Source organism: Labrus mixtus, chromosome 9, assembly GCF_963584025.1.
Source record: "Labrus mixtus chromosome 9, fLabMix1.1, whole genome shotgun sequence".
In the NCBI taxonomy this organism is placed as follows: Eukaryota; Metazoa; Chordata; class Actinopteri; order Labriformes; family Labridae; genus Labrus; species Labrus mixtus.
The window spans coordinates 11868363-11882022 of NC_083620.1; the positions used below are offsets into that span (position 1 = coordinate 11868363).

At 38.8% G+C, this 13660-nt stretch overlaps 1 protein-coding gene across 1 annotated transcript; it reads right to left on the reverse strand.

Moving 5' to 3' along the window:
* Positions 1-2321: 2321 nt before the first annotated feature.
* On the reverse strand, positions 2322-12550 carry LOC132980251 (acetylcholinesterase-like). The gene is made up of 10 exons (XM_061046263.1): positions 12459-12550; positions 10216-10527; positions 7583-7817; positions 7119-7251; positions 6864-7015; positions 5994-6180; positions 5236-5543; positions 4299-4508; positions 4046-4203; positions 2322-2517 (listed from the first exon to the last, which is right to left on the reverse strand). Exons 2-10 carry the CDS (start codon positions 10517-10519, stop codon positions 2420-2422), a joined length of 1785 nt encoding a protein of 594 aa, XP_060902246.1. The 5' UTR covers positions 10520-10527; positions 12459-12550; the 3' UTR covers positions 2322-2419.
* Positions 12551-13660: the final 1110 nt, after the last annotated feature.

A 13660-nucleotide genomic window follows, 5' to 3' on the forward strand; every position in this document is an offset into this window, starting at 1 on the left:
AGAAAAATCTTAAGCTGGTTAGCTCAGGCTTAAACTACTCCTGAACTGTACCTTTAAATACTTTCTTGTAATTGTATACAAAGTTCTCTTTAGTAAACTTGTTCTTTGTTGTCTTTTTTTCTCTCTAACTTTCCTCCTGTTAGTCACACACACTGACTCTTGTCTTCAGCTCACTGTCTTTGTCTTCATCCATAATGGATGCGGCACACTAAAGACAAAGTGAATGTCTTTGGAAATACCGAACTTCAAGAAGGTGAGTGCGGTGATGTCACTGCCAATGCGTGTGGTCCTGTCTCTACAGACCACCTTTGCTGAATAAGCCCCTTCCACTAACACACGCACGCACGCACACGTGCGGAGGCACACACACACTCAGTTTTTTTTACCAAATTATCAAAACAGGATTCAAGGTCATTCAAACCAAAGCATTTCATGTCTCTCCAACACCTCAGCTTTTTGTATCGCAGTGTGACATTTGGTCAGCGACACTGTTAATTATCACATTACTGTCTTCAGTGACAGAACAAGAAACAAACACCAGTGTGCTAAACTGTCCACACTTCAGATGACAAGATTAGATATCAGGCCTGACACTGTTTGCCATTGTAACTGAAAATCACGATCACGATCATGATAAGCAAAGGTTCCTGTTGCCATATAGCATGTGTTTAAGGAAGGTCTGCCTGGTGCTAACACACTTACAGTTTTTTGTCCATAGCTTTGGCACGCTTATTGAAACATTTTAAAATAGTCTACTCAGATGACGCATTCCCAAAAACAGCTCAAATGTGCAACAAATTATTACAGTTAACCAGTCAAAAGGGTACAGCTCAAACAAGCCTTTAATTCATGAGGTGTCTGTAACAATAGTTGACTCAGTCACAGAAATGGCACATTACCTTGACATTTTGCAGAACCAAGGTCATCAAAATGTTTGGATATTTTGTTAGAATGACGGAACGTGTTCAACATATCCACATTTCCAAATTCACATACAAAATGTTTTTACTGTTGAATACTAACTGCATCAGACAGTTTTTATTTTCAAAATCTAAAACTCAGATGCTGGTTTCAAGCGTCCAAGGTAGAGAAACAAAATATAGTTTGCTACAGTAACAGTGTGAAGTTAAAGTGAAGGGGTCGATGGACATCCTGTGGCTTTTTGCAATAATGAATGTCAGTTTAGCAGACGCAGATGACTACATATCAGATTTAATTTATTTTTATCCCAATGACATAAACAATAAGAATTGTTGCAATTGTATACGTCTCTCCGTAACCATTAACCAATATCACAAGTAATAAATGATGGTGAAAAGTTGTAAATATTGTTTTGATTCTTTTATTCAAGAATTGAGTCAAATAAACAGAGAGAAACTGTAAGGATGTACAGAAGTTGTCAAATACATCAGGTCATAACACCACATGTCATGGGCTCTCGCATTCAAAATGAAAATAAAGATATCTGTGTTTTTCCTGCGGGAGGACTCTAATAGAAAATACTATCAATATTATAACGAGTGCAGGAAATACAAAAATAACTTCATTCCTTCCCTGATATGATAAAGCAAATGCAAACCTGTTGAAAACAAAACAAAGGTTGGGGTTTCCAACATGTGGTTGTGGAGGCACATGTGTGTACATATAACAAATTAACTTCATTGATATGTAGAATCTCCTACTGAATAGATATCCTTGTTTATTGATCTTTCCATGGTCTTTATTTTTCAATACTGCAGATAATACACAGATACAAATCCAAAACATCCCTGATTGTCTTTGAGATGAATCAATTTACAAAAAACATAAAACACAGACATCATTTCTGCATCAGCCTCATTTTCTGCATGATGTCAGTCACTTGTTGGTTGTTATATCTCTTTTTTTTCTGAGTCGATTGCATTGTGTTGAAGAACCAACTTCTGATTCATACCAGACAAGTGCACTCAAACAGTTTAATCCAACAGCATTTCCTGTATACGTTATTGTAATACTTTCAAATTGAAAAAAATAAATGATGGATAATATTGCACTTGCAGTAGCAACGCATGCAGATGAAGAACTTAAAGCACTTCTTGTTTCACAAACACCATAAACATTGATGATTAAATCATGTTCCTGAAGAGCTCAAATATTACTGCAATCAAAGCAAAGCCTCTGGTTACTGGTTATTGGAGGAATAGTTGCATCAAACATGAGTTTTTTTTTCTGCCAATGGTCCATTAGCAAAGGGGTCCGTAAGTACAAAGTGAATACCATGTTAAGCGTTTCTTCAACTACACCTCAAACTGAAAACAATAAAATGGACTTTAAACAACAAAAATAAAGGGTTATTGAACATTCTTTCTGTCTACTGCTTTGTGATGTAAACTGTTATAATGTCTATGGCAGCGTATGAGTCCATGCAGGTATCTTCAGTCTAAAGACAGATTAAAGTCATAGCCAATAGAATAATGAGGAAAATGTTGTTACAGCAGAGCATAATCCCGTTTGCTGTGACACAGGTTGACAGATCATCTGATGAAAAAGAGGAGACAGTGAGACTGTTATATAGTTGTTTTTAACAAGAGTTTGTTATATTATGTAAATGTGTCAAACAACATATATTAATATAGACTTTAGACTTTAGACTTTATTGTCCCCGAGGGGAAATTATTTTTCACAGCACCGTTACTGTCCAACAGACAAGTCCCACCAAAGAACATTTATACACAGAAAAACAGAGACTAACACAAACAAACAGAGCTTTGCTACCCCATTTAGATAGTAATAACAGGATGAGTTATGTAGTTACATTATCCTTTCAACTACAATCAGAGGAAGGCTCAGTTGATCAAAAATGTTTCTTTGTTAACTGTGAATATGTTTAACAATGTTGAACATATGAAAAGCTTCATAGTAGTTGATCCAGTTAGTTTGGTTAACAGGCATTTTGGCTTGTTATTCACTGAGCTCTCTAAAATAAAGGAGGCGCTATGCTCTTGCGCAGGTTGTCTATGTTTCCGTTATGCGTGGATGTGGTTTTTCTATTCTTTTTATTTATTGATTGAGTGGAAGCAGCGGAATGTTTGGCAGCAATTTGAGTCCAAGAAAAATTTCCCCAAGGGGACAATAAAGTGTATCGTAATGATCGTATAATCGCAGGGTTTGGATGTAAATGGAAGCCAAATTTAAGTAATGATTATCTTTTTCAAATTATAATAATTTAAATGACTGGGTCCTGGTGGTGTGGTGGTTGGTACACATGCCCCATGTACAGAGGCTGGGTTTCTAGGAGTTGGTGACCGGGGTTTGAGTCTGACCAGTGGCTCCTAAGTGTCGTTCCCCACTCTCTCTCTCGTTTGTGTCATACTCTATCCACTGTCCTATCTCTACAATAAAGGCACAAAAAATCCCCCCCACCCCCACCCCCCCTAAAAAAAAAATTAGTGCATATAATTAATGTTTCACGGATCAGTTGAAGTGTGCCCAGCACTGCCATTATAAATGACAATGAAGATGTCATTCATGACCTGCCAAGGGACTGCAGATGTAAATTAGCTTTAAGCTAACTCTGGTACAACGTATCAAATGGCAACAATTTGATTTAGTATTGAACACGATCCCTTTACCAGTAAAATAAATTCAATTCAATTAATTGAGTAAAAGAGTGATAAAAAACAAACAAAAATGAGACAGGGCTCCATCATTTACTCGTTATTACCTTGAGTAAATGTGCAAATGTGAAGTGTCCCGATGTACCTGAGTGTGAATAAAAGCTTATGTGGGGAGGGTTATGAGTGTTATTCATCATCCTGTGTGTGATCAGTGCTCAGTGAAGTGATGACTTAGCGTCCACTCCTCCCACTCAGACCTACAGGAATGACAGAGCTGAGGGGGAGCAAGCCGGGATACACATTTCCTCCACAGGCTAAACACAGCAAAACACCTCTCTGACAGAGTGTGACGCAATGCCTCCTACTTAAGATAGGCTTACTATTGTGAATGTACTACATACGTGATAGATAGATAGATAGATAGATAGATAGATGTATTTGTTTCTAACCTGAGACTTTCTGTATACTTGGCATCAGTTTGTTCCAAAGGTGACACTCTTTAGCCCTCATCATCCTCTTTTGTTCCGGGTGGTTGTAGTTCAGAGTGACATATTGTTGCTGTTCATGGCTGAACATGGGCCACACAGCTCCATCAATGCCGGGATTCCTGACAAAAAGAAAACCCAATCAAGGCATCTCATCAGTTTCACGAGGGGTCCTCTCTCTGCTCGAGGGACTGATTGTCGATCTGATTATGCTCACCCTGTCCTTGCAAAGTTGGCCCAGTGTTTCATGAACTTCTTGGTCATGTTCACCTCGTTCTTTGTGTATCCCAGGGACACATTCAAAGGCATTCCAAAGACAAATTCTATCTCATAGCCGTGCATAACACCCATCCATTCTGGCCAGGGATTGACAGACGAACGGTGGTCGAATGAATAAAGGAAACTCTTCCCGCCACGCTTTGAGTACCTGGGGAAAAAAATACAATATTTAAGTATTTTTGATAAACATAATGAAAATGTATTTAATAACCTTATGATCGAGTATTGCCATCTTAAAGTCCCATGACATGAAACTTGGAGAGTATCTAACTAATGTAATCATAATGTTACGTATTTCCAACTAAAACAGGGGGGACCTACCTGGAGGGAAAGAGCTTTCTCCATAGCTGCCCCCTCCCTCTGGAACTCACTCCCCACACACATTCAACACTGCACCGACCCTTCTACATTCAAATCACTGATCAGGACTTACCTTTTCAAACTAGCCTCCAATGTATGATTGTGATGTTTGTTCTGTTTATCTGTAGCTCATTTGTTGTTGTCTTAATGATTTGTGTGTAATGTTGCTATGTCTGTTAGTTTATACTGTTCTGATCCTTCTGCCTTTTTTTTAACAAATGTACAGTGTCTTTGAGTTTTTTAAAAGCACTTATAAGTAAAATGTATTTTTATTATTATTGTTATTATAGAAACAATCACAAGATAGAAGAAAAGACCATAGAGAGAAGTCACTCATCTGTTACTGCAGGGGGGCTTTGGAGTCCCATTAATGGCTGTCATCATGCTGGAAATGCTGTCTCAACCTAACCTTAACTCGATCTAACAACAGGTTGACAGCTGGACATGATGCATGTTTTTAAGACATTAAGACTTTCATGAATACCACATTGTTGAAACTGAGAATTGTTCTTTACCTTTCAGCGAACTCCAGGTGAGAACAGAACATTTGGTCTCCAACCAGACTACCCAGCAAGTCCCGATTTTTAATTTTGTTATTCTCATCACTCCAATCTGTGTACTCGGAAATTGCAGCTTCTCTTGCAACAGCACTTGAATCTGACATCGCAAGGCCAACTGCATTCAGGAAATCCTTTCTGGTAATAAGACTCTCGCCTGTGAGGCTAAAACCAGGCACGCCATACATAAGGAAGTAGGTCCCCTCATCCTTGTTTAGGCCAAACAACAACTCCTGCTTACGGAGGTTCCCAGAACTCAGCAACGCCTGGAGAGGAAAACCAGGATACAGTTGTTTAGTCAAAGTACGCATCAGCCCCACTTATAAAATAAAAATAAATGAATAGGAGATTAGACTTAAAGCTGTTCATTACCACTAACCATCATTATTTTCTTCTCTCTAGATCCATGCATGTGTACAACTCACCCTCTGTTGTGTATGTAGCTTAGGACAAAAGTGTCTGCTAACTCCATTGTAGAATTGTAGCAAGATGACTTTTGATTTAAATTCAACTGTCGTCTGTATCTCAGTGTCAAAAGCTTGTGGCAAATGGAAATGAAAGTGATGCGAAATCTAAGTAAATGCTTTTGCTATTGACATTTACCACAATGTAAAATTTAAAAAATACACCAAGTATTTGTAATATTATGTGCAACAAAGACATTTAACAAATAATGACCGGTCTGAGTCTTCTCCCACATACAGAAACATACGTACTTCAACTGTATCCGGTAGAAAGTCCCCATCCACAACAGGGACAAAGGGTAAAGCTATAAGTGATGGCTTAGTGAAAACATCATATGTCTTTGATGTCAATTTCCAAGCATCAACCTTCTGCAGACACGCTTCCAGTTGAGCTCCATTAGATGTGGGACACCCAAGCAAGGCAGCTAGCTTCAAAGACCTGTATCATGACACATAGAGGAGAAGCAAGGCAATCACTGAAAGCTTCTGCTAAACTCTTACTCCCCCAAGAAATATGTGATGAAATCTTTTATGGAATAAAAACTGTATTAAATACAAATGGAGACATCAATCTGGTCAATCTTATCTGCGTAATGACCTTCTGGTGACGAATGTGTTTATGATTGTTGACCTTTGCTGCTTGTTGGGCAATTTAATTATTGTTGCACTTGGAATTATAATGATCAATTATATTCAGTGAAATAAAACAATGCCATGTTAATCAGCTGATAATGAGCTACGCTACTTTTGTTAATGATAATAAATCTATAAGAAGCCGTGATTTCAAGCGAAGCAATCACAAACTGAAAATTCCAGCTGTGAGGCTGCCAACATGGTGGAGACATTGTGTTGTCATGGATAGAAGATTATGAGGACAATAAGATGGATAGAGAAGATAAGGACTGTCAGACCAAGCTGCATTAATAATGTAAGTTAGCATCCTGATGTAAATGTACTTCAGGCTAGTGTTAGCTACAGCTGGCAGGTTGCTTCTGTTTTTAGTCGTCTTCTCTATAACTCTGCATTATTGGATTTCATTGCATATCCTACAAATGGATGAGGGATTCAGAGGTAAACCAGTACCTAAATAATGTTATTACTGACTGAATTAATACACCCTACCGTTGCCAGGCCTCATCCTGGCTGATTGTGGCCCAGGGGGCATTAGGAGAGCCACTCTGCATCACACCTCGCTGAAATAGACCTTGGCTGCCTGGTGAGAGCAGCTGAAAGCCCACTGACGCTGACCCAGCGCTCTCTCCAAACAGAGTCACCTGAAACCAACAGTACAATCTAACATCTGTGTGTATTGTTGGATTTGACAACGTAAACAAATCGTGTCATGTGACTTGAGGTTAGGAGGCCCAATCACCTTACCTTTGACGGATCACCTCCAAATGCAGCGATGTTATCGACTACCCACCGGAGGGCCAATCGCTGGTCCAGCAAGCCCGCATTTCCTCGGATGTTCTTGTTGTCAGGGAGAGACAGGAAACCCCAAGCTCCAAGTCTGTCATAGACAAGGAATGAGGAAATTATAAATAAGACCTTCAGTTACTTCCGATGATATGGTAGTAAGCTGTCTGCAAAGAAACAGGTAGTGCATGTAATGATAAGGACTTCCTGTTGACAGATTCCTTTTTTCTACTTTGAGCACCAAGATACCATTATTTAGGACATTTATTTTTATAAAACATTCAATATAGGCAAGCATCCAATGTCATAAAGGTTAGACAGGAGAAAACCTGCTCAAATAAGGTTCCCATATTTTTCAGTTTCCAAATCCAGTTTTAAGCTTTATGCCAAAATATTCTATAACAAAGGGCTATTTTAATCCTTACCTGTAATTCATTGATACCACGACCACACCTTCAGATTTGCTAAGAAAGCGGCCATCATATATGTCCAGAGAGGATGTTCCTCCATTGAACCCGCCTCCATAGATCCAGACGAGGACGGGAGCCAGCCCTGAGTTATTATTCTGGGTTTTGTTTAACCGTGGAGCCCACACGTTTAAGTACAGACAGTCCTCACTCAGCTCAGTGTTTGGGTTCCACATCTCTGAACCTCTGAATGCTGAAAAGAATAATACAGGTCAACAGAGAATGATTGGGACTACAGTCTAGCAATTAAAATGAACCCTTATCATTGTTGTTTCAATTCTTTAATTTTAACTTTTTTATGACAAAAGAACACATGACCGCTGTGGCTCAGTCAGTAAAGTTGTTGGTCTCTCAACCGCAAGGTGGGGGGTTTGATCCCCAACTCCTGCAGCAACATGTCTGCTGTTCTTGGCAGGATGACAATTCCTCCTGATGCTGGAGTGGGATTAGTTACTTCTGATGGTCATCCTTTGATTAGTCAGAAGACTAGTGCTTTACAAGCTCAAGTCCATTCACCATTCCAAAGCACAAACAGCGGCCTAACCTCTACTTCAATCCAAATGTACTTTTATAGTCATGTCTATATTTAGAATATGTTTTCCTCGATACACTTGCTTGGCACAGGTTTTCAGCTGGCTCCACAACCCCTGACAGGTGGCTCTGTCTATGAATAGCTATGTATGCATGACCCCACCCCATTCCACTTCTTGGGTTGGGGGACTTAGCCTGTATCAAATTGTATTTGTGTATGTGTAGTTATGTGTGTACAAGCAGAAATATTTGTTTTCTCAACAGATACAAGGGGCTCCAAACATTGATTCCTACAACACTTATCACAATAAATAAGTGGATTTATCTGCATCTACAACACAGTATGAATCATCCAATCATTCACAAACTCTGAGTGGTTGTGTATGTGTGACATGTTGTTATATAACTGCTTATCCCCACTGAAACCCCTACCTGAAGTTAACACATTGACCTTAAAAGACATCTCTTATTCAAACACGTACTTATATGGGATACTCTGGTGTCTTGTTACACTCTGGTCATCCAAGTGTGACAAGGCAACATTAAATCAGATTAAACTGCATCTTGGTCAGAAATAAGTCTGCAAAATGTCATCTTAAAGGGACAATTCATTGAGTTTTCACATAAAACCAAGTTTCCTGGGTATATTTAGTATTTTTGCACCAGTAAAATTGGTTTTGTAATGTGTTCTGTGGCCCTCAGGCTACATTGCTTAGGTCTTACAAAGTAACTCCTGATGATGTCATAGTGATGTCAGATGACTCAAATCACAACTCTCAGAGGATCGTCATTAAACGACTTACGGTGAGCCTAAATAAAGTTTTTCTCTGGTGTTGACACAAGTCAGAGCTCAATCATGGATTTTGATATTACAGTGTTTCCTACATAGAGGCAACACATGCGTGCGCACGAGAGCGAGAGAGAGAGTGAGTGCAGGCGCGCTTAAAAACGGTGCGACGCTTCACGCTGCATCGCTTGCCGGCTGTTAGGACACACCAACAGGAAACAATAGAACCAAGCTGATTTTGTCGCTGGCGCTTGTTTGCGTTGCGTGCTGTTAGGACAGGCTGTAACAGACAGATATCTTGGTGCCATGTTGCATCAGTTTTGATGATTTATTATCTCCATTTGGATAAAATGGTGTAATTCAAACCGAGAGATCTACACAAGAAGCATCTTACAAAATCTAATGTGGCCTTCACACGACTATACTGCTCAAACTCACCCCTACACTACTATATACTATATAATAGACATTGCATCACACTATCAAAACTATCAAAATTATATTTTTTTCTATAGAATTAAGCTTCATCAGACTCTGAAAGAAGAAACTTAAAAATACACGTGAGTGATGAGTTAAGATCAATTAAAAAGTATATAATTACTGTACATTTAAAAATGGAAAAATATACACAAAAATAACTATTTAAGGGGCTCCTTTAAGGTATATGTATAATTTTATGAACATGTTAACATTTAAATATCTTAATTAATAAACAATTGACTAAACCATGTTATAGATATGTTTTTGTAGAGTACTTACATTACCTCAAATATTTCCAACAGTAATCAAACCAGAGAAATCCATAATTTTATAGTTATAATGTGACATGGCGGCCGCCTTGATTAACCGCCGTGATTAACCGCCGTGATTAACCGCCATGACAGACACAAAATGTTTATTGTTGCCAAGGAAACATTGGATAATGAGAAGAGAGAATCACTCCCATGATCCCACTGGCGGGAGATTTAACATATTGTACGTTTCAAGTCCTGATGAATCTTTTTTTTTATTTGGACTGATATTCCAGTGATATGTTTGTACCTCATTTGGACTAAAATCATCAGCTGCAAGTACTTTATCAGCCCAAACTGTGTAAACCTGAATCTGCACACTTGGGAGTGTGACAGGAGATGAGGGTAAACCGACCTTCATCAGATATACTGTATTAAACCTGATGAAGGTCAGTTTGGACGAAACGTTGCACAATCAAATAAATATGTCAGCATAAAACGAGACTATGTGCAGGAGCCTTTCTCACTAACGTGAATCTTACCTTTATATGCTGTATCAGGAACCTGGTAACAGGATTTTGGTAAATTGGTAGAATCCTTTAGCCCGTCCCATCTTTCCACAGGCTGAGGAGGTCTGAATCTCAGTTCACCCAGAGGTGGTTTTCCATAAGGAATTCCAAGAAATGCTCTAACCTCACCACCAAGCACTGACAGCGACTTCCCTTGAACTTTCCCATGCTTTGTATTGATTACAAGGTCATCCTGAGGGACGAGTGTTGCCGTTGGGATATGAGGCAAGAGTAGAAGAAGAAGGGTGAAGTGTATACACAGAGAGGCTGTCGCCATGGAAAATCCTGAGAAGAGAAGAACACAAACACAAACAATATATCCAAAATATTTATACATTCAGTTGTAGATGATTAGGTTTAAATAATTAATTTCTTTACTTACACTCTTAATTTCTGCGGCAAATCAAGCATGGCCCAAACTTCATCACTTTTATTCTACTGTATTTCACTTTTTTTTCTCTTTATATTCTTTAATTCTGTGATTGCAGACATCTTTCAAATTAATTTAGCGACATTAAACAGAAATCTCTCCTACTTTTCATTTATTTGTCCCTTGTTTAGGGTTCATTAAAGGAGCAATATGTAACTCTGACAAGTACTGCAAAACATTGGAGAGAACTGTCTCCTCCCGCCCCCTCACACCCAGAGTCAACTGTACGCATGCGGACACAGAAGCCTCAGTTTTTAACCAGCTCTGCAACGGTCTTGAAAACTTACTGTGTTCTAACCTCTCTCCATTTTTCAAAAGCATCTCCAATATTCATCCTAGTTTTACCACGTTTTTGGTCGTGGAGCTTATCAGAAAAATGCCAATGTTTTTTTTATTTGGGTAGAATCAGTTATTTATGGACTAGTTTGCTTGCCTGCTTTCATCGTTGCAACACTTGTTGGTTTGCTGGGATAACCGGTCTCATATTTGGCAAAACGAGTGGTGTCCAAAAAGGCTGTATAGAGGGTCTCAAAACCGCCTACCTTCTCTGATTTAAAACAAACACAGAGCTTAGACATACTTGCTGCTGCATTGTTGTCAAGAGTAACCAGCACTTCAACATAGCATGCTTCCTTAATGTCTGATGATATAGTAAAGTCATTTAATGATTTAATTCAGTAGATATCTTACATATAGCTCCTTTAAAGCTCCCGGTAGGATTTTGGTACCCCCTGTGGACCAAGTTGAACCTGTTATATCTTTGTGCAAGTTGTCTTTTTAGACCCAAATAAAATCTCATCTAGCTTTCTTTTAACAATCAAATGTATCACTCGATGTAAATCTTTGCAATGGAAAATGTAAACAAAGGTTGTTTCTGCAGTATGCTGTTAATCTGACACCTTCCACAGCAGAGGCATACCAGGCATTACAATTTATATATTTATCAATCTTGTATTTAATGTTCTTAGTTTGCTTATGCAGATCATAAAGATATATTCTTATTAATTTTAGTCATTAAGAAAAACAGCTAAAATATTCTCACAGGAGCTTTCAATTGGGCTCAAGTATCATGGCTACCAGGGCAATTAAATAGGATTATTTTTTTTCCCCTTGTGTTGCAGTTGGCATATCCCTTTCTTACACACTGCATAAATAGACTCAGTAACTTTTGAATAACTCCAGTATGCAGTTGTCACTTCATGACAGACTAGCTATTGCAAGATGTAACAAAAAATCTAACAAATGTTTGGACATGGATTTAATATTTTCACAATGGACATGCGTCAAAGCATCTGGTAGAAAACAAACAAGACTTCATCTGCATTTAGCCTCCGCATTAAGCTAGGAAAAGAGTGGATAAAAAGTCCAGTTTCCTAAGAAATACGGATCAATGTTCAGACTAGAGGGTGTGTGTCAGAGAGAGCTACAGAGGGAGAGAGAGAGAGCCCCGCGGCAAGTGTTTCACTTTATAGCGTCTTATTTAAACCCTCAAACATATGGAGACATCAAGGCCGTTAGTAAATATAACGACGCAAGTGGCAAGTGACAATGCACGCATTTATCTTGTGAACCCGTTTTCCTATTTAAAAAAAATAACCATAGTCTGAACAAATAGCTTCCAGAGAAATAAAAGTCGCGCGCAGCTCTAATAAGGAGACGCGCGCTTTAGGGAGAGACGCGCACACTCCAGGGATCCAAAGACACAAGTTTAAAATAAAATATAGGCGGCTAGAGTACCAATTTTTCGACAGCAATTTATTAAAAAAAAGCCTAAGTGACGTCTTACCGTGTCAGCTGGCCGTGTGTGTCTGGACTGAAGGAGCGAGGAGACCGCTTTGATGGGATGAGGAAGGCGTGGAAAGGGTTAGTGTCCAGCGGCCTGGCCCCTGTCCACAACCCTCCTGCTGCAACTACTACTTAATAAATATAGTAGGAAAAAAACGACTGCTACTACTATAACTAGTACCACAACTAATAATAATGAGAAGAAAAAGTTAATCATCCTCATCAGCATCACAATGTCTGCATTGTATTTCATGCATTTGATAGCCTACATTACCACAGTAAAACCTCTTTAAAAAATAAAAAAAGGATTTGTAAGCAAAATGTGCTTTGGACGAAACTTTACAATTTGAATTAAGTTTGTTAAGCAGCATGATGAAAGGTATATGCATTATTTTGCAAACCGAATGGTTTACCTAAAAACTGTTGCAGTTCAATATTGCATGATGAATATTTAATGGGTTTTGTCAAAGCACTAACAGCAACGTAGACAAAAACAGAAACCATTGGTTAAATATTGAAAATGTAATTACTTTATTTAAATTTAACAGAATACAGGTTCTTCCCTCACCTTGGCAAAAGTGTTTTTGTTTTCCTGAATTGCACCACAAGCTGAAAATACTGTAAGAGGATGTTTCCCATTCCTGTTGTCAAATTTCTGTTGAAATTAGTACTGTTAGCCTTGAGCTTCTCCATGATTTGTTACGCACTTTAAAAAAAACCTAGCACTTCAATTATGCAAGGCAGAACATACTGAACGTGTTACTTGACTTTCTCTGTACGACTCTCGCTCTATCGTAGAGGAACAGGATTGCACTAGTGAAAAACCCGGGAGGATATTCACATACATTCATCATGGCGGCCACCTGGAAATTAAACCATTCTGTGCCATGTCGCTCCCATGTGGTGGGTGAATGTCATCATCATCTCCGTCATCCTCTTCATCATCATCCTAAGTCAACTCTCAGACAGTATCCTTGCATCATGTGTTTACCCTGGCCATTTCACAATAATGCCCATGATCTCGTAGTACGCACTGAAAACAATTTGTGCATCGATGCTGTAGGACCTTTTTCTAATAACAAACACATCTTCATTTTCTGATGGTGCTATAATCCAGATGTGCGTGCCATCGATTACACAGGGCAGCATGCTCATACACTCAAATGCTCGTTTGTGAGCCTGCAGGGTGTAGACATCCAATGG

Coding starts and splice junctions, on each gene's coding strand:
- LOC132980251 (XM_061046263.1), bottom strand. CDS start 10,519: ATGGCGACAGCCTCTCTGTGTATACACTTCACCCTTCTTCTTCTACTC. Junction 6,181..6,863: donor CAGGATGAGGCCTGGCAACG/GTAGGGTGTATT, acceptor GTCATGATACAG/GTCTTTGAAGCTAGCTGCCT. Junction 4,204..4,298: donor GCCAACTTTGCAAGGACAGG/GTGAGCATAATC, acceptor TCTTTTTGTCAG/GAATCCCGGCATTGATGGAG.